General features: G+C 36.7%; 2 protein-coding genes across 4 annotated transcripts; one reads left to right on the top strand and one right to left on the bottom strand.

The window, feature by feature from the left end:
- The first annotated feature begins 320 nt into the window (after positions 1 to 320).
- LOC145114931 (proteinaceous RNase P 1, chloroplastic/mitochondrial-like) lies at positions 321 to 3,492 on the top strand. Of its 2 annotated transcripts, XM_079051052.1 has the most exons (7): positions 335 to 421; positions 527 to 1,851; positions 1,938 to 2,027; positions 2,122 to 2,303; positions 2,368 to 2,488; positions 2,659 to 2,727; positions 3,075 to 3,492. In XM_079051052.1, the coding sequence occupies exons 1-7, from the start codon at positions 355 to 357 to the stop codon at positions 3,360 to 3,362; spliced, it is 2,142 nt and encodes a 713-aa protein (XP_078907178.1). In that variant the 5' UTR covers positions 335 to 354; the 3' UTR covers positions 3,363 to 3,492. The 2 variants fall into 2 exon arrangements, with proteins under 2 accessions (XP_078907177.1, XP_078907178.1); XM_079051051.1 differs by having other exon boundaries at positions 321 to 1,851.
- A 208-nt stretch (positions 3,493 to 3,700) lies between these two features.
- On the bottom strand, positions 3,701 to 8,054 carry LOC145114929 (subtilisin-like protease SBT6.1). 2 transcript variants are annotated; one of them, XM_079051049.1, is made up of 9 exons: positions 7,299 to 8,054; positions 7,060 to 7,188; positions 6,817 to 6,969; positions 6,558 to 6,674; positions 6,274 to 6,458; positions 5,931 to 6,194; positions 4,165 to 5,719; positions 4,021 to 4,081; positions 3,701 to 3,917 (listed from the first exon to the last, which is right to left on the bottom strand). In XM_079051049.1, the coding sequence occupies exons 1-9, from the start codon at positions 7,893 to 7,895 to the stop codon at positions 3,817 to 3,819; spliced, it is 3,162 nt and encodes a 1,053-aa protein (XP_078907175.1). In that variant the 5' UTR covers positions 7,896 to 8,054; the 3' UTR covers positions 3,701 to 3,816. The 2 variants fall into 2 exon arrangements, with proteins under 2 accessions (XP_078907175.1, XP_078907176.1); XM_079051050.1 differs by lacking the exon at positions 7,299 to 8,054 and having other exon boundaries at positions 6,558 to 6,684; positions 7,060 to 7,182.
- Positions 8,055 to 21,466: the final 13,412 nt, after the last annotated feature.

Below are 21,466 nucleotides of genomic sequence, written 5' to 3'. Positions count from 1 at the left end.
TAAAAGTAATAAAAATATTAAAAACGGTATAAAAATTATTAGATAGTCTATAAAAATTGAAACCATGCGTGTCAAAAAAGTACTTAAACAATTTAAGGTTAAAAATGACTAGCGGCGCAGCTTGTTGCCCGTTTGCCTGTATTGAACCATTTATTCTATAATTTTTAATTGAATAGTTACATTTTAAAAAGAGATGCGCAATTGTGCATACGTGTTTGCAATTTTGCATATTGCATGAAAGGGGTGAACCGGAAATAATGAAAACTTGAAGGACATAAAATATAAATTGGCCTCATCCAAATATAACCCAATCCGAAAGTGATTGCTAACTTTTCTGTAAAAAAACGGCCACAAATGGCCTTCACCTTCTCCACTTTGAAACAGCTCCACCCCCATAATCAACTTCGTTCCTTCACTCTCTGTAAGTGTCCATCTACTCTTTCTCTCAACCTCAACAATTTCTCACATGGGTTTCGCATTTTATCACCAAACAAACACTCAAAGTTCTCACCTTTTCTTCTTCAAGCACACATCACCCCACAGCAACAGCAAGAACACTCAAAACCCACAATCAGTCGAAGAATTATCGACAAAATTCAGCAAGGTTTTTCATCTTTCGACTCTAAAGATGAAAGGGTAGAGAAAAAACCAGTAGACAACGAAAAAAGGGTCGTAAAAGAGAAAGATAAGAATTCGAGAAACAGGGTTGTTTCTAAAAAAGCGAGACACAACGATTCAAACGAAAAGCTTTCGAAAAATACAGGTGATTCAGGAACTGGAAAGAGGTTTAAAAAGCCTAAAAAAGGCAAACTTGAATCACCATTACTTATCCTGCGTCTCAGTTTAGAAATTTGTTCGAAATTAGGCGATGTAATGGGTGCGATTGCAATTTTTGATTTAGCAAAAAGAGAAGGTATAAATTTAGACCAATATCATTACGCTATAATCTTATATCTTTGTTCTTCAGCTTCTATAGGGGTCGTTCAGCCTGCAAAAAGTGGTAGATCAGATACGAATTCAAATAACCCAGAATTATCAAAATGCAATTCTGAAAATTTTGAAGGATTTCAAACCCTAGATGATTTAATCCACTTGATAAACGATCACAAGGGTTCAATCACTAGAACCGGAATTAAAGTAAGCGAAAATTTGAAAGAATATGCACTCAAAAGGGGTTTTGAAATTTATAAACAGATGGTTTCTGATGAAGTCGAAATGAATGAAGCAATCTTAACATCTCTAGCTAGAATGGCAATGTCTAGAAATGATGGGCAAATGGCGTTTGATTTGGTAAAACAAATGAAAGATTTGGGGATAAACCCTAGATTACGTTCATATGGTCCTGCTTTATCTGTTTTTTGTAATAATGGAAATCTTGAAAAGGCTTTTGAGGTTGAAGAACATATGTTATGTCATGGTGTGTACCCTGAGGAACCCGAACTTGAAGCACTTTTGAGAGTGAGTATAGAAGCTTCTAGAAGTGATAAGGTTTATTACTTGTTGCATAAATTAAGAACAAGTGTCAGAAAAGTGTCGCGTTCTACTGCGGATGTGATTGAAAGGTGGTTCAAAAGTAAGATTGCTTCAAGAATTGGGAAAAGAAAATGGGATCAACGTTTGATTGATGAAGCGATTGAAAATGGTGGTGGAGGGTGGCATGGGGTAGGGTGGTTGGGTAGTGGGAAATGGAATGTTGTGAGATCGGTTGTTGGAAAAGATGGATTGTGTAAATGTTGTGGTGAAAAATTGGCAACTATTGATCTTGATCCTATAGAGACTGAATTGTTTGCTGAATCGGTTGCAAAAATAGCTAGAGAAAGAGACAGAAATTCGAGCTTTGAGAAATTTCAAGTATGAAAATTTACCTATGTAAAGATCTTTTTTTTGGTTTGAAAATGAAAAAAGTTCTCATATACATACGTTTTGTTCATTTGTAGAAATGGCTTGATTACTATGGACCATATGAAGCAGTTGTAGATGGAGCAAATGTCGGTCTTTTTAGTCAAAGAAGATTCAAACCATCAAAGGCAAGTCATTTTACGATAAATACCATTTATATTCTTTAATCATACAAATTAAAGATTTATATTCTTTCCTTAATTTCTTGATATATATTTTTAGGTCAATACCATTTCAAATGGAATTAGACAGATGCTTCCTTCCAAGAAATGGCCACTTATTATCTTGCATAATAAACGTATAAACGATAATAAAATGGATGAAGGGCTTAACAAGGCACTATTTGAAAAGTGGAAAAATGCTGATGCGCTCTATGCAACACCTACTGGATCAAATGATGATTGGTAATCTTGTTTTCATTATATTTTTCTTGTTTTTTTTTTGGCATTTATATATTCTTTTTATCAGGTACTGGTTGTATGCAGCTATAAAATTTAAGTGCTTACTTGTGACTAATGATGAGATGAGAGATCATTTGTTTCAACTCTTGGGGAATGATTTCTTCCCAAAATGGAAAGAAAGACATCAAGTGAGTAATAACTTCATTGATTCCATATAAGTTTCCAGGAAACATCAAAGAACTGATTTTTCTTTCTAAATACATCTTTCTTTTAGTAATTCAATCACTTCAAGATTGTGATTTTTCTAGAAATTTCAACTTTTAAAGTTCATTTGGTAACATTTTTTTTCTAATGAAAGGTGCGATTCCATTTTTCTGAGATGGGTCCCGTGTACCACATGCCACCTCCATGTTCAGTTGTCATTCAGGTTAGTTTTTTTTTTTTTTCGGAAAAAACAATCGAGGGTTGAGTCTCAACAGTCGCAGTATTAAAGTTTTATTTCCCATATGGGCACTGGCTTTATGTATGAGCAAATTAATGGGGCCAATGTGTACCTGATTTACATCTCACATGATGCTCATTTATATCAACCAGATAATGGCCTGCATGGGCCCTACACTGTCTCACATGATGTTTATGGGCAGACAGTATGGGCCAACTCAGGGGTTGTTGGAAGAAAAAACATTTTACAGAGAGACGATAGAATTGTATAAATCTTTGGGTAGAAGGAAAGATATGATATGTTTTAAAGTGTGTTTTTGATATACTTGTCAGGAATCAAGAAAAGGGCATTGGCATATTCCTATTGCTTCAGAACAAGACTCTGAAGAGGAGAGAGAGTGGATGTGTGTAACGCGTGAAGGAAAGGGGGTTGAGAGGTTGGATTCTGGAAAGGAAACCCGGGTAAATACACGTACACCATTAATGTTAAAGAATCAAGAAGTATGTGAAACTCTAAAAGAAACTGTTTTGTCGTCTGTTCCTGTAAAAGGAATTACAATTTTGAGACAAATTACTGAAGCAGAGAAGCTTGGAGACTGTATACTAGATTTTCATATATGATGAGTTTAACTTTGTCGGACATTGCAGTGTAGGTAGTTATTGTAAAAGAGCATTTATTTTCGAATTTTTCTGTTTAAACATAATATTTTATTTTTATGTTGATAAACCCACACCTTTTTCAATTTTTTCATTCCGATCTTTTTAGCAGATTTATCGGTAATTGAAAAAAAAAAAAAAAACCTAATTTTTATTTTCAAAACCGGTCACGATTTTTTTTTCAAAGTGATGCCAAACACGCCCTTTAATTATTTGAAAAGTGGTGTGTAGTTTATGCTTTTTTTTTTACTTGTTAATCTGGTTATGCATTAGGCAACACCAGAATAGAAAGCACACAAACATTACCCCAAAATTTCATTTTCATATAGTTTGCATTTATATAAAAATCTTACTATTACTATTTATGCAACTACTTATCACCTTTTAACTATTATATTATTACATTACACCCACCCACCTACAAATTGGTGTAACGACCAGACGCAGAAGATCCTGATCCTTTCCTTCTTCGACGCCTCTTCTGTCTGATTCTACAGAAATTTATCAACACCAAAATCCCTGACAACAAAAAAAATTAACATATAGTATATCAACAACCACTTCACTTCTCTTAAAAACCCTAATTACAAACAATACTAATATAGCATTGTAATTTACTTACCTAAAACAGCAATAACACCAGGTACAAGCCAGTGACTCGGAAACACAACCGGCGCCTCAAGCTACAAAAAAACAGAAACAAAATATAATCAAATTTATAGAAACAAAAAAAAATATTAAATACTAAATAGCAATTTTTACTTACATCATCTCTATACAGCAACCCAAGAAATCTATTCCCTGAAGAATTATCTTTGGGTCCCCCTTTCAACATGGAAATATCCACTGAAGAAGAATTCAACCCCCGCCCAAGATCAATTGCTTTATACCCCGGTAATCGCCGATTCCGTCCTCTCACCTGTAACCCATACCCCTTCGTTCCCCACACATCAAATCTCGAATCGCTCCGGCATGTCAATTCCTTTCCGACAACTCCGGAATACATCGAGAAATTCAAATCCGTCCTCCGCGAAGGCAACTGATCCTCATCTTGATGCAATGGTGCTTTTAACTTCACCGAATTTGAAAAAAGCACGGGATCTTTAATATTCTTTCCCGTGAAATCAAGTAATTTCCTTAAAAGCCAATAACAGTTCGTCACCATATGACTACTATCCAAACAGTTGGAATCCCCGTACACCGCAATCCGACTCCCGCCAACTTCCACCAACCCAAGAACAGCGGAATCGGAATTGTCAATTCCAGACGCGAGAAAACTATGCGTTGCCCCGCTCTCCGAACTATCATAAAACGAGAAGCTATGAACGTATCCATTTCCCGGGAATTTCGCAATATTTGTCCCAGAAGCATATCGAATCAACTCATCATTTAAAGTAAAATCTCCATTTAAAATCCGGTCACCAAACGCGATTCCGAAGGGCGCCAAAAGATCGTTCATCGCCGGAATATTCGCGCCTCCGGTCACCGGAGTCCACCAGCTCCGGGTATTATCATCAAAAAACCGCATTTTCACCATTGTATCAACATTGTACCAATCCGCAAAAACCACCAAACTTAGCCCGGAATTTACCACATCGTCCCTCAGCTTCTGAATCTCTTCTTCGAAATACTCATCTTCAAGATCCACTAAAAGGAGAGTCCCGTAATTTCGCGCTTCGAAGCATGTGAGAGGAGACCCGAGTGTTTCAATGTAGAATCCCGCGTCTCGTAACATGTTAAACATTATATGGAAATTAGTATGTAAATGATCGCCATGCCAATCAAGAATGTCATTCCGGACATCTAGGGAATCCCTTGGAATGTAACCGGGAGGGTATTTGATACTATGGAATTGGTCCCATAAAATCCGGACTGATCTTTCCGGAGTCGGAATCACTTTTAGTTTCAACCGGAGTACACACGTGCTATACCGGAATGACTTCTCTCCGGTCGCCGGAGGGCTGTAGACTTTGACAGTCACATTGCCGGAGATCTCGCCGGAGAATTGAGATCCTTCTTCTTTTATTTGCATATGGAGTGCTAGATACCCTGTCCATGGCCAAATAACATCGGAATAAGTGAAATGAATACTCAGGAGATTTCCTTCTTCGGAATCAGGATTCCAAACCGGTTGACTTTTCACATATCCAATTACTCCCATTCCGTTTAGTATTGTGGTGTTGAAAAGAACCGGCATTGCATCTGCATAAAGTGGTTGCTGACAAAATGGCCATGAATAAGGGCAGTCTGTGTAATCAAGAACACTCGGGAAAATACTTGCTCTAGGCTTGTAGCTTTTCAAGATTTCATATGATTCTAACCTAATAACACAAAATAAGATGTCAATTTTGGTTTATTTACAAAAAAGCCATTGCTTTATATGTGAAAACCCTTTTTTTTGCATGAAATCTATTGCCATTTTTGAACTTTTCTAACAATGGCTTCATGCAAAAATGACTAAATGACCTAAAAGAGGAATGGCATTTTTGTAATTTTTTGCAAAACAAGGAATTGTGTGATTAATATACTTACAAATCAACACGTCCAGCACCCTGTTCATACATATTAGGACCAGAGAGCTTTGCAGCACCTTCAACTAGGGCTTGTTTCATGCTTGCAGGGTTCAATATCTGTTTCCGGTCGGAATCAGGGATTACACTCACGAGGAGACACACAACACCAGCCACCACAGGACTTGCAACACTGGTTCCTGATAAGGGTTTACACCCTGTGCTAATTTTAGACCCCATGATTTCTCTCCCGTATGCAACAACATCTGGTTTTACACGCCCATATCTGTTGGATGTAAAGTTTTGTATGAGTTAAAAAGACGATTATATCCTTGGGTTTGAATGAATTAGATGATTATATTTACCCATGAGGGAGTTCCCAAGTACTCATGCCACGTGATGAAAATGAAGCAATGTGATCGTTGTAATCTATGCCACCAACACCAATCACATCACTTTGATCTGCAGGATTGTTTAGTGTGCCATAAAGTGGGCCATCGTTTCCAATTGCTGACACCATTATGATGTTACTTGCTGTCAATTCCAGGACCTTGTATGCGATTTTCAGATATAGGTTAGGACTTGGGAATAAGGCATTCCGATTCCGAGGGGTATATCATATATGGAATAGAAATATAGAATCTCTTACCTTCTCTACAAATGGAAGATCCAAGTAATCAGGGCCACCAATGCTCAAGTTTAGAACATCCATATTGCTCGCAATTGCATAATTAAATGCGTCTAAAAACCATGACGTGTATGACACCTGCAATAAGCTGAATAGAAACTTATCATATAGTTTAAATGAAGATACAAAAAAGAAATCGGATTGGAAAGGTTGAGGGTTGAGTTATATTGTGGTGAACATGAATAAAAATGGTGATAAAAGTATGTATGATATGCATTACCTGTGCGTCTGTAAACACACGGAAAGCATAAATCTCTGTGTCTGGTGCAAAGCCAAGGCATTCTGCATCTTCACCAGCAATCACTCCAGCAACAAATGTGCCATGTCCAAGATTGTCATTTAAGGTATCTTCATTGGTCCAATTAGTGCGTTCCTAGTATTGGAAGGAAACGGAAGTTAGATTGTTACCAATTTTTTGCAATTCAACCGATCTTATTATTTATAGTATGGTTTGATGAAAAACCTTGATATTGCGAAAATGGGGATGATCTGAACGAATTCCGGTATCAAATATAGCCATCTTAACTTTTGCTCCGGTGTACCCTTTTGACCAAAGTGCATCTGCTCCAAACAGGGATGTAACTTGAGATCTCTGCAGGGAAGATGTACAAATTACCATGTGTAGAATGCCCTCAAGATTTGACTATTAATGCGCATCTAACGAGACGTTGCAACCAATCACCAATGTCTATTCGAACTTACCTGTGAAAGAAGATGTCTGGCCCAATCGATTGTTTGGTTACTAGTCGCCGCCGCAGCCACATTATCACCGCCATCACCAAATGACATGGAAGTGAAGATCTTCCCAGGCCTCTTTCTACCATCCGAAAACGCTCCGACTTTCTCGTGCTTTTCGTTCTTATCTCCACCAAGCAAGTTCCTTAACTGATAGCTTGAATCAACCGTAACATCTTTCACCATTTTCAGCCTCTCAAACTCCCCGATGATCGAACTTGCCGCTTCATCGTCGATCGCCACGACTCCGAAGTCAGTAGGGAATTTAGAAGCAGGATTATTTCTGTTAATCCATTCCCAAGACGAAGAGCCATTTAATTTCTCCTTCGTGCTCTGCTCGAGATACTCCTTGTGATGTTCCGCTTTCTTGTACTCGATAAATCTTACTATGTAGTTTCTCCGAGCTAGTGTCCCTTCTTGTCCTTGTGATTTTGGTGATATTTCGGGGGTTAGGGTTTGGTTCTGAGGGGGTTTGCTGAAGCGAAAAAGGGAAATTGATAGAATGAGGACGATGATAGAGAGATTGAAAATGGAGGTTTTCAATCTGTGTGAAATCGTCTTCATCGTTATGTCGCCGACGTTTACTGGAATTGGTCGGAACGATCCCTCATCGGAATCGGCAAGAGGTATTGATTTGGATTTTGGAGAATGCAGATGAATCTCCGATACGGTGCTTTTTGGGGTTTACTGGGATAGAAATCGAACCTTTGAAATTGAATTGCCGGTCTCCTTAAAACTCCAATTTATATTTTCTTTATTTGCTAAATTTACTTTCAAATAAAATTTTAAGAATTTATGTTCCAAATGTATGATCTATAAAAATAAAAATCCAAATGGGTTGTTTGGTTGGCAGAATCTTACTGAACTAATTTGAATTGGAATTGAAAAAGAAATTTGTCAGGAATTTGAATGCAATTTCATATGATGTTTTGTTGGTAGAATTGGAATTAATTCTAGATTCTCTTTGGTTCGTATGAAATAGAATTGAAATTCATGTAAAATGACAGAATTGTCTTTTTATTTATTTTGTTTAATTTTACTTTGTTTTCTAACACATGAACAATTTGATTTTCACATTTGTTGCTGTTACAAGCTATTCTATTTGATTAACTAATAACACTTTGATTTTCAGGAAGATAAACAACATGGTTTTCACATAAACAACACTTTTGAATAAGCATAGATCTTCACAGAAACAACTAGATAATCGATATTACTGAATAAAACTAAAAATGAACAAATTCGATTTTCAGGAAATCGAGAAGACGAGTTGAGTATAGAATTAGCAGAAACCAGATAATTAATTTTCATGAAACAACTAAATACATGTTTCAGGAAATCGATTTTCACTGAATAAAACTAGATAATCGATTTTCCTGAAATCGACTTTTCACAACAAGAAACATGGTAGAATGAGTAAAAAACCATCGACTTTGACAGTGTTTTACGATGGGGAAGAGAGAGCGCCGGAGAAAGACATCAAGAGAAATCGAGATTAGGTCGAGTTGTAGGGATACACATACCTGACCAAGAGATAGAGAACGAGTTGAGTTTGATGAAGCATGCAATTCGATTTTGACGAAGAAATGGAGAAGACGAGTTGAGTGTGATGTCGGTTGCAGCCTGATTTTAAGGAATACGTGAGATAGGGTTTTAGTTTTTAGAATGGTTTTGTTGAAATAAAATGGGTATAATGGTAATGTTTCACTTTCCTTGATGATATGGAATTATTTCCTTCAGTTTGTTGAAGGAAAGTAGTTTCCAACATATGAAGAAATGTTTTTCTCATTTAGGATTCTCTTTCCTTCCTTAAAGTTGAAGCAAACGCAGGAATTCGGGGGAATTGGAATCCTTTTCCCTCGAATTTCAATCATTTCCTATCAACCAAACGTAGCCTAAGATACATATCATTAACAAACACCAACTTTTATTTTGGGGATAACGACTTGAGAGAGTAACCAACTATACGTTTTGTATATATTTGGTCACTTAAATTTTTTTGGTGTGTTGTTAACCCTTAAACTTGTACTTTTGTTAAAATCATACCATTATTACCTGCAATAACAGGTAAAACCTGTTTTGGGGTACCTCCGACGACATTTCTGGCGTCTGTTACCTTCGGTGACATCTCCTGTTATCTTCTCCGGTCAAATGTGAGTTTTCTGACCATTTTTTTCAGTCTTTTTCTCTTATCCGATCAAACATCACTTTTTCGGTGCGTTTTCTCAAAAACAAATCTTTTATTTCCTACAACCGAATAGAAGTCCATAGGAAAATCGTGATCATCAAATGAAGATCATGTTCTGTTGGTTCTTGAAATCCCCAATTCGAAACCTACAAAATCATTTTAGATATGGGTTACTTGAACAAAATCATCTCGAGTTATAGGTTTCTTGAACACAACATTTCGAGTTCTAGGGTTTTTAGATGAAGAACATATCGAAAGATGAAGAACAGATAGGAAAAGTTTCATGAGTGAAGATGAAGTAATAAAACAAAAACCCACAAAACAAGATGAATCTTCAAATCCAGATCAAAAATCTATCCTAAAATCGTGTTCCCATCCATCCATTGTTCTACAGATCGATGTTACAATTCTTCAAAAACTCATGTAGATCAATGTTCTTCAGAATAACACACAGACGATTTTTTGAAGCAGATCTTTGATTTTATTCCAAAATCAAGTGGTTCTTTGTTCAAGATTTCATTATTCTATTCCAAAATAGAGTGTATTGAGTTCTCTGAGCTTTTCACATGAACACACACATGGTGAGACAAAATTACGTTTTTTGTGGATTTTTGTGAGTTATAAACTTAGTTTTTCGTGGGTAAATCAATAATATTTGTAAGGAAAAACTTACATTTGACCGGAAAAAATGGCCGGAAAACTCACATTTGACCGGAGAAGATAACCGGAGATGTCGCCAGAGGTAAGGTACACCGGAAATGTCGTCGGAGGTGCCCCAAAGCAGGTTTTACTTGCTATTTCAGGTAATAATCGTATGATTTAAACAAAAAATAAAAATTTAAGGGTTAATAGTGCACCAAAAAAATTAAGTAGCAAATATTTACAATGTAAATAGTTGGTTACCATTTCAAGTCATTATCCCTTATTTTGGTATATAATTATTTGATTATAAACATATGGGTTCTTAGAACTTTCAAAATGTAGTCATTTTGGTTGTAAGGAGTTTCGTAAATATGTTATTTTTTAATAAATGTTTTGTTATCATGTGTTTATAAAAAATTTGAGTCGTGTATCATTCCCGTCAGAATGCGGATGCAAAAATTTTCAGTTAGCGGATATTTTTTTATCGTTGTTTTAGAAGAAGATCCGATATAGTTGTGTTATCATTATTTGCGAAAGCAAAAATCATTCTATATTTTGTAATTTCCAACTAATTTACCTCAACTACAAGCAACTTGCTAATATGTCGGTTGTTTTGTTACATTTTCTTTTAAAATATGATTAGTTGTCGACCTTTTGCTATCAAGGCATAGATAATTACTAATGTATACACATTCTCTTATTTCATGTCTTTCATCCATCCAAGTTTACAACAATTTAAAGTTAAAGTAAAGACACGTTCTCCAAATAAACTCCTTGTAATATGCATATCATCCACCGGTTGAGACTCTTACTAACTCCATTAGGTACCTTCAGCTACATATTTGAATGATGAGTGAATAACATAACATATGTATGTATAGTAAGGACTTCGATTGACTAGGGAATCGCATAAGCATTGTTGATTGCAACGTTACTTATAACCTACCTTATCCTTCCCGTGGACTCATATATCAAATATGTAACTGATGCAAGTTCCTGGGTTTCTTGTATAGATTGATATGGAACATTTTTTAGCAATTAGTCATTGGTTTTGTGGATTTGAAAATATTTTAGTATGATTTGGTTTTTATCGGTTTGATTTGGATTTTAGTATAATTTTATGCATTTGAAAATATTTATGTTTGACTTGGATATTTTATGGTGTTTAAATATTTTATTATCAAACTAGGCGAAAAACCGTGCGTTGCGCAGAAATAAAACTATGGTGATTAAAATTATGAAAAATATATTGCGCTGACTAAAATAATATACTTATTTTAGCAATTAGTCATTGGTTTTGTGGATTTGAAAATATTTTAGTATGATTTGGTTTTTATCGGTTTGATTTGGATTTTAGTATAATTTTATGCATTTGAAAATATTTATGTTTGACTTGGATATTTTATGGTGTTTAAATATTTTATTATAAACTAGGCGAAAAACCGTGCGTTGCGCAGAAATAAAACTATGGTGATTAAAATTATGAAAAATATATTGCGCTGACTAAAATAATATACTTATATTACTATTATTATAAATATTTATATCATTATTATTAATTTAGAGTTAATAGTTTTTATACTAATCATTTCATCAAATTCTTTGTTACTAATATTTAGTTATTCTTTATATATTATTAATGTCATCAATCACTTCCTAGCAAATATTTTGATTATTTTGGATGCTAGTTTTGTTGATGATTTATAACACAACAACAAAAGATAAGTTTCAAGGGAAAATTAGAAAATTTAATAAACAATATTAAAATGACAAACAAAAAAAATAAATTTTAATAATAGAAACAACAACAAACGATAACTTTCAATTGGAAATTAGAGAATTAACAAACAATATTAAAATGACAAACAAAAGCATAAACTCTAATAATATGTAAAAAAAACAATATGTAAAAAACAAAACAAGTTTAACATGAAGAGAAAAAATAGAAAGAAATACATAAGAAAAAACATCATAAATGGTTCTTGTGGTTGGTTTCCCCAGATCTGAAGTTTAGTCCCCATGGTTTAAAAACATCATAGATGGTCCATGTGCTTTCAAAACTTTTGACGATTGGTCATTATTGCTAACTCCGTTAAGTTATGTCTGTTAATGATTGGTCATTATTGCTAACTACCACAAGGACCATTTATGATGTTTTCTCTTATTTAAAATATATATATATATATATATATATATATATATATTTAATATATATAAAAGCTCTATCTCTCTATCTCTCTCTCACACACACACACAACCTGATGATGAGGACCTTGTGCCCAAACGTAGACAACGAAGATGCTCTTGAAACAGTGCTCGAAGTTCCGATACCGAAGGAAACCTTCGATGATAACAAGATCAACCACAACACCACCTCTTGGAAAACCTTGAAATCGTGGATGAAACCTCATTCCACCGATCAAAGACGCCAATTTTTGGACTACAGTGGTCGGAACGCTGAGATTCAGCTCTTGCTCGGCGTCGTCGGAGCTCCCCTCGTCCCTCTTCCCATTTCTTCCGGCCACCCCAACATTATCAACCCAGATAACCCCATCGTAAGTCAAATTCCAAGATTTCTTTATGAAACCCCAACACTCCAGCTAACCTAAACATGAAGAAAAGCACATAAAAACCTAAATCTAAGCACATAGGATCATAAAGCATGGAGCTTGAATACTCACAAAGGTCCAGAGTGTGTGAAAGAAGATGATGGTGAGGCTTGCAAGCTGAGATGATGCACCAAAACTCTATCTCTTCTTTTTATTGGCTAGAAATCACCCAAAAAGGAGCTCACAATCAACAATGGAGGATTAGGGTTTTCTTGAGAGTAAAGGGAGATGATGGAGGCTGAGGGTGAGCAAACCCTAGCCTTCACTTCCTTTAAATAAGGGGATAACCCATGAAATTAGGTTTTTGGCACACAAGGGTTGTCACATCGTGACAACCCAAATTGGATGTGTGTTTCCTCAGGCATGGTCATGTTGTGACACACTGATAAGTCTATTTTATGAATGTACTAAATTGTCATAAATATGTTGAATTGATGTATAAACATCCAAGAATGACACTACTTTGATGAGTTGTTGAACTTCATATGCAGGTCAATATATCATACTAAAAGTGGGCGGAACCTGCAAGTAAAACGGATTGCTAAAGGAATGAAGAAACGTTGCTTGGAAAATTGACCATGCTTCAATGTTTTGGTCATATCTCAAGTTCTGCTAGTTATGCCATTTTGACCACCAAAACTTGCACGGAATGTGAAGGACGTCTCCAGGCGTCTAAGACGTCCCCTAGGACGTCCAAGTCAAACAGTTAACATCTGGGCAAATTTCGGAGCAGGAAAGAAGGAAGGACCCCCGTCGGCGTCTTACACGGCGTCTAAGACGTCCCCTAGGACGTCCAGGCTTTTTAGGGGTGTCCCGTGTTGGAACGGTGTGTTTCGAAAAGCATAGAAATCAAGGAAGGACGTCCTAGAACGCGTCTAAGACGTCCTCTAAGACGGCAAGCGTTTTTGGTCAATTTTTTGTGTATTTCAAGGACGACAGAAGGCATGTAAAGACGTACAAAGAACGCCTGGGCGTTATACACGATGTCTAAGACGTCTCTTGGGACGTCCAACGTCCCACATCGCCTGATTTCATTATTTTTTGTCACACACTATAAATAGGAACCTATGCATTCGTTTTTAGGGTTACCACCTGTGATTTTCAGAGTTTTTCCTGCGTTTTTGAGGCTTCTAAAACCCTTGGAAACATTTGGAAACACAAATCCATTCCATTTCAATCTGGATTCAAGGCAAGATTTGATTCAATTCATCATCAAGCAACATTTGACGATCATTCATCCGGTGATTCTCATCAATTCTAGTAATTTTCAGAAACGATTACTTCCTCCCAAGGTTTATCTGTTTCGTACTTTGATAATCATTAGGCTACATTTTTTTGATGATTCTAAGTTTGATTATGAATTCTATTATGCATTTCATTTATTTCATCCAAGTTAGTGTTTTTATGAACTCAATGGAAGGCTAAATCATTAGGGTTACTTCCGGGGATGTTTAGGACTTTTGGATGAACACACTTAATTATTACTTGATTCTAGTTAATCTCAATTGTTATTTTATGTTTCATATGATAATCTTTTGGTAATAATAATTGAAATTTGGGTTGTATGAATTGTTTGATGTCATAATTAAGATAGTCTATTGTCAATTCATCATTTGTTCCAAGTTCAATTAGTTTAGGAATGAAGACAAGTGATTGAATCAACATATATTATTCCAACTTATGATATTAAATCTCAATGCGATAATAGGTAGTTGCAAGACATTTTATTGCTAGTTCACTAATTGTTCCTGATCCATTTAGACATAAATGAGTAAGACAACTAGTTGAATGAACATCTAGTGTGCCCAAAACTATGTGTTACAAGTTAATAAACCTCAATTGCATCTAAGTAATTGAATTAGGATTCTAGGGAAGAAAGTGTGTGAACCTAAACTGTCTGTAATTGAACCGGGAGTACTCTAGTTTTCTCATTGAGATTTTTGTTTTAATTAATAAATTTCCAAGTTTTTTATTTGATCATTGATTTAATTTTTTTCGTGACAATTGCCAATAATATATTTTTGTTGACTATTTTCACACAAAGTTTGACCACAAACTCCTCGTGGATTCGACCCGACTTACCCTATCTACTTAGGTTAGTTGGTTTATTTTTGATTGAGACAACAACATTGTTCACACACAAGTGCTCATTTCGCGACCAATGCTAAATCCTTAAAAGTTAACAGATAGTTTAACGAAAATACTTACCTAGAACCAGGTGTTACATCGGTGGTTGTTGTTGTGTGTTTGGTTAATATTTGGCCATGACAGTGCGCTACATGGTGGATGATGATTACTTATATTTTAGTGAGAATTGGTGTTATGATTTTGTTAAAGTGTTGGCATGAGAAGCTCTTAGAGTATTAAAGTCAATTCTTGTTGCTGCAAGAAGAAGCTTTCCAGTTTTAATTAACCTCAAAGGGAAGGTTTTAAGCATTCCGATATGTGCACCCATTTAAAAAGGTTAATTTAGTGACCTTATTGGGAAAAAAACGTTAGTTTGACTTTTAGGGAAGACAGAGTCGACGCTCGGGTTGGGAATGGGTTGAGGCGGTACCGACGATACCGCCGAGTTGTGAATCCTTGATTGGTGGTTCCAGCGGGCTAGAGCCTTTAATTGATTGCAGCGGGTTGGTGAACCTTTCTCTCTTTCTTCTCTTCTTTACACACACATACACACATACACACACACAATTGATATATATTTTTATGAATTAAAGTTATATTTTATTAATTAATTTGTATGTTTTTAATTATTAAAAATAGTGATGTGGTAGTGGGTTGGAAAAAACTGAGTTTTCATATGTTGTGGGTTGGAAAAGATGAAAGAGATAAGAGAGATAGAAAAGTTGATGTTACGATGAGTTGAGTGTGCTGGGAGGGAATGACTCTCTCCACCCTTATTGATCTAATTGGCACATAAATTGATTTAATGACATATTTAATGTTAGAGTAAATTACACGAGTCGTCCCTCATGTAGGTGCCAAAAGGCACGTTCAGTCCATATTTTCAAAAATAACTCGGACCATCCCTCATTTGTTTAAAATTTGCATGTTTCGTCCCTATCAACATGAAATGACAAGATTACCCTTACCAATTACTTTTTTCATTTTATTTTTTATTGTGATAATTTATCTATAATTATTTGTGAGTTTTATTAAATAAGAAATAGAAGTGGGCCCATACCCTTTTATACATTACCCCTCATCGTCCTACCTTTCAATTCCTTTATCTCTAGCCCACTTTTCTTACAACTTACCAATTACATGAAGGTGAAGGCGTCAGTGGAGTTGAAGGGATTTCACTATCTTCATTGTTTTAAAAATCGGAAAAAGCGTATGCCTTAAGGCGCGCCTCAAGGCGATTCGGACATAAATCGCATATGAGGCGCCACTTCTAGGGTTGATTTTGTTTTGTACGCCCTAGACTTGTGAAGCGGAGGTTGAAGTGTTGAAGCGATTCGTTTACAGGAAGCGTACGCCTTCTGTTTTTTGTTTTTTGTTTTTATTTTGACTTTTTGACCTTGACTAATTTTGACTTCGATTTATATTGACGAGGACACGGGGTATTACGTATTAACTGACCTAATTGACTCCTCTCCTCTCTCATTCACTCTACACACTGATACTTCTTCAAAAAAAATCGCATCACACATCACTAACTTAATTGTGTGTTTTTTGGTGTGTGTTTTTGATATTTTTGGTGTGTGTTTCCTATGTGGTTGTGCCTTTTGAAGTTTGAGACTTTTTTTATGTTTTTGAATGTCTTTTTTTATGACTAATGGATTTAATGGTGAAATTAGCTATATATATATATATATATATATATATATATATATATATATATTGGTGGTTGTCGAGACCAACAAAATTAATAACCCTAAATCTTTTACGCTAAAATAGTGTATAGTGGTAAAGGGGTCGATGTAACGTCCGGTTCCCGATACGTATTTTAAATATGAGTCTTGCATTTTTATACTGGGACTCGACGAGTTGAGGCCCCAAACTCGTCGAGTAGGGGCGAATCTTGGACGCGGGTGAAAGAGTCTACTCGACGAGCCGGAAGCCCCGACTCGACGAGTAGATCTGTCTGAATGAAACCCTAAATTGTAGGGTTTGCACCCTATTTAAACACCTTATATGGCCTCCACTCCAGCCTCCATCACCCTCAGATCCTATTCTCGAAACCCTAATCAGCTTGTGAGTGTTCTTGAGCTATTTTGTGCCATTTTAGTGATTTGAAGCTTGGAGATTCAAGAGGAGGGCAGTAGATCCAGAGCTTGGGTTGCATTTCCAGCTTGGTTGAGGTATAAAGCTAATAACTTGGCTTTCCATCACTTAGATCTTCTTTAGGGCTTGCATATTGTCATTTTGGGCCATTTCTAAGTCACTCTCGGGATTTGAGTGCATAATAGAGTAATGACTTCAGATCTGGGAACTTTTGAGCTCAGGAAGCTTAAAGTTGCCACCTTTATCAAGCTATGGCCCTATCCCATGCATTAGAACTCCTTTATGGCTTAGTTTTGGTGTTTTAGCTTCATAACACCCATGCATGCACGTTAAGTTTGTAACCTTACGTGTTATATCGATCCTAGGAGGCCAGATCTATGCTTTGGATGCAATAAGCCCGAATGAAATCGATTGTATGGACTTAGACTTTGGGGGACTCAACGAGTCGTTCATAGGACTCGGCGAGTCAGGTCATGGTTCCCTAACCTTTTATGTTTCTGAGCAATTTGGTTGAATCTTGAAGAGGGCTCAACAAGATGGACGTGAATATGGACTTGAAGATCAAAGAACTCAATGAGTTCAAGGATGAAATCGGCGAGTTCAAGACAAATGTCCCAACTGATATGAAGCAGGACTCGACGAGTTCAAGGATGAACTCGCCGAGTCATAAGCAAAAGGTCTCGACTCTGTATGAAGGAGAACTCGATGAGTTCAAGGAGAAATCGGCGAGTTAGGAGTAAAAGTACCGACTATGTAGGAGGGAACTCGACGAGTTGGTGGACCAACTCGGCGAGTTAAGTCAACCAGATGTTGACTTTAACCAGGGGGTTGACCTTGACTTTGACTTTGACCTGAGTTGACCCTTGAAAGGGTTACGAGTATGAAATGGTAATTAAGGAAGGTTGTTATGTGTAGGAGTTTGAGAGGAGTTGACCCCAACACCGAGGACAGTTCAGTTACTGTACGACATCGAGGTGAGTTACCTTCCATTAGAAGTGGGTCTACGGCCACAATATCGGCCCACTAGTAGGGATTGTTTGTCAGGTAATTGTCTTTGTGATAATTACCTGGGTTTGCCATTTATCTGATATGTTTTATATGCTAGTATGATATGATGTTAGGTGATAGTGGTAGTAGGGGGAATAGTCCCCATGTTACGGTTGTAAGGACCGAAGGGGCAGGTCGGGCACCCCGGTATGCCTGATAGTATGATTACGTTATGTTATTATGTGGTAGTAGTAGGGGGTGAAATAGTCCCCGTAACCGGTTGAGATAAACCGGACGGGTAGGTCGTACACCCCGATATGTCTGACAGGGGTAGGTTAGGCACCCCGGTATGCCTAGCAGGGTAGGTCAGGCACCCAGATATGCCTGATAGTATGTTTATAGTATGATATGTGGTATGATGGGGGAAACTCACTAAGCTTTGTGCTTATGGTTTTCAGTTTTGGTTTTAGGTACTTCACACTATTATTTTCTGCACCATGATGTTCTTGGGATTGTACTCTGACATTATTATTACTGACGGGTTTTGATCACTCTAACAACCTTAAGGTGCACATACAACCCTAAATGATTTAAATCTATGTTTTCTCTAATTATACATGCAATTTGATTTTCCAAAGCATTATCCTAACTAGCATACAAAACATGGGTACTTGTATAACAAAAACTAGTTATATGACATACCTTTTCTTGTAGCTTGATTCCTTGGACCTTTAAGAGCCTAGCACCCCAAATGTGATGCCTCAAATGCTTCACACACCACCACCAACAATGGATGACTTGAGAGAAGATTACTTGCACTCAAAATTCGGCTATGCTCTTCTAAAGAATACTAGTGGCCGATTTCATGTCCTAAAGGGGTTCTTATATAGTGTGGCAAGAACTAGGGTTACATCCATGTAAACCCTAATGTGCATGACCTTTCATCTTACTTAGGATCCATGGGTTAAACCTCCATGGACTATCCATGGACTACCATGTTGGTTTAGCCCAACCTAAATAACTATAGGCCCACGCTATAAGAATCATTGATTTACCAAATCAACCCCTTACATTTAATTAGTCTCTTTTGATCACTAAATTGATTCCAAATTAATTTTTGATCAATACTAATTAAATAATATGATTTCATATTAATATATTAGAACTTATAATATATTAATAAATCATAAATAGCCTCTTCTCAGAAGTCCATCCTTACAAATGTTCTGGTGACATGCAACCTAAATGGACCATGCTACTCTCGGGTCAAGTACATACCAATTATAGTTATGGACTTAGACACCTTATTCAACAGTCTCCAACTTGGATAAGTCTAATAACTATAGCTGCAAGTATGACCTAAAACACCAACTAGCAATCGTAGCTCTTAAAAGCCTTTGTCGAACTGTGACACGCCATTTTAGATAAGTGATCATATAATCATCTGTTCTCAAGATATCAGTCGGACAAATACATGGAACATAGTCATTCTTATTGTCCAGCATTTGTTTCCCGATTTCCGATGTGTTTGACATAGAACTTAATCGAACACATCAATTGAGTTATGACCGGGCCCGACACATAATTCAAAACAAAATCATCGAGGGGCCAAAGATATCGCTTTTAATCCTTCAAGGACTAAAAGGAACAGATAAACTTCGACTCATATGCTTGTACTAACTACTCGTTAAGTTGTACACAACAGCACGTTTTATAGCATCAAGTTACTGATGCGGTTTCGTACTATCAATGTACAACCAACTCATAGTCAACAACTCATATCTCTTGGTTTGAAGACTTATATGATGTTATCGTCTCACGATCACTCGAGATAAATTCCATGAAGTGATATAAGTAAGCGTGGGTTTAATCCAATACTCAGACCTTATGAGCACTCATGAATGTTGTAGCAAACTTTGATATGTCTAATACACTTCAGGCAATCTACAAGCCAAATTCATGACAGTCTTGCCTCAATACCTACTTCCAAAGTATGATCGACTGTGGACAGTTTCAATAATATAATTATTCTGGAAGTCAAAACATGCAAAATGAAACAACAGTAAATGATTCACACAAGATAGTAACATTACTTATAAATAAAAAACACCTTTTATTTAATCATCAAATGTCAATTACATTTCAACTATTACAAGTTTCAAAACTATCTAATCATTAAAACTAATATCGTCCTTCAGCCCGATGCGTCTGGCACGCTGTAAGTGTTTAACCCTACTCAGTCCCTTCGTGAGGGGATCTGTTGGGTTCTCCTCTGACGATACCCTATTTGCTACGAGGAGTCCTTCTTCTATTCGATGTCTTATGAAGTGATATTTTCTGTCAATGTGCCTGGATCTGCCATGATCCCTTGGTTCCTTGGCTAAGGCAACCGTACTCTCGCTGTCACATAAAATCTCCAAAGGCTCCTTTATAGCTGGTACAACTCCAAGGTCTCCGATGAAGTTCTTCAGTCATATTGCCTCCTTCTCCGCCTCGCTTGCTACTATGTACTCTGATTCGCACGTTGAATCAAATAATGTCTCCTGCTTGGAATTTTACCAAGTTATTGCTCCTCCATTCAGGGTAAATACCCAGCCCGACTGAGAGCGGAAATTATCTTTGTCGGTCTGAAAGTTGGCGTCACTATACCCCACCACTCTTAAGTTATCACTCCCACCGAGGGTAAGGACCCAATCCTTAGTCCTCCGCAGGTACTTGAGAATGTTCTTTACTGCAGTCCAGTGAGCCTTGCCAGGATTCCCTTGATATCTGTTGACCATGCTCAAAGCAAAGGCCACATCAGGGCGAGTACAAGTCATAGCATACATGATCGAGCCAACCACAAAAGCATATGGTATTCGACTCATCTCAGCTATCTCAGCCTCTATACTCGGACTCTGAGTTTTACTCAGTTTGGCATTGCTCTGGATCGGTAAGTCACCTTTCTTGGAATCCATCATGCTGAATCTTTTCAACACCTTTTCCAAGTAGGTACTTTGACTAAGTCCAATTAGTCTCTTACTCATGTCTCTCGATATCCTTATCCCTAGGATGTAAGCAGCTTCTCCAAGGTCCTTCATAGCGAAACACTTCCCAAGCCAGGACTTAACTTCCTGCAAGGTTGGAATGTCATTTCCTATGAGTAGTATGTCATCCATATACAATACCAGAAAGCTAACTATGCTCCCACTAGCCTTGACATATAGACAGGACTCATCCTCGCTTCTTGAAAAGCCAAATTCTTTGACTTTCTCATCGAAACAAAGATTCCATCTGCAAGATGCCTATTTCAATCCATAAATGGATTTCTCAAGCTTACACACTCTATTAGGGTACTTTGCATTGACAAAACCCTCTGGCTGACTCATGTAAACACCGTCAACCAACTTTCCATTATAGAAAGCGGTTTTGACATCCATTTGCCATATTTCATAGTCATGAAATGCAGCTATGGCTAACATAACCCTAATAGACTTAAT

The sequence above is a fragment of the Lactuca virosa genome, chromosome 5, assembly GCF_052849685.1.
Source record: "Lactuca virosa cultivar CGN04683 chromosome 5, Lactuca_virosa_CGN04683_v6, whole genome shotgun sequence".
NCBI classification, from domain to species: Eukaryota; Viridiplantae; Streptophyta; class Magnoliopsida; order Asterales; family Asteraceae; genus Lactuca; species Lactuca virosa.
This window is presented reverse-complemented; position numbering and strand designations above follow the sequence as displayed.

Excerpts from the sequence above, each read along its gene's own strand:
- LOC145114931 (XM_079051051.1), top strand. The coding sequence starts at position 355 with ATGGCCTTCACCTTCTCCACTTTGAAACAGCTCCACCCCCATAATCAA. Across the intron at positions 2,489-2,658 it reads AATGGAAAGAAAGACATCAA|GTGCGATTCCATTTTTCTGA; the intron begins GTGAGTAATAAC and ends TTCTAATGAAAG. Across the intron at positions 2,728-3,074 it reads CATGTTCAGTTGTCATTCAG|GAATCAAGAAAAGGGCATTG; the intron begins GTTAGTTTTTTT and ends TATACTTGTCAG.
- LOC145114929 (XM_079051049.1), bottom strand. The coding sequence starts at position 7,895 with ATGAAGACGATTTCACACAGATTGAAAACCTCCATTTTCAATCTCTCT. Across the intron at positions 5,720-5,930 it reads GGTGCTGGACGTGTTGATTT|GTTAGAATCATATGAAATCT; the intron begins GTAAGTATATTA and ends TTGTGTTATTAG. Across the intron at positions 4,082-4,164 it reads GGTTGCTGTATAGAGATGAT|CTTGAGGCGCCGGTTGTGTT; the intron begins GTAAGTAAAAAT and ends GTTTTTTTGTAG.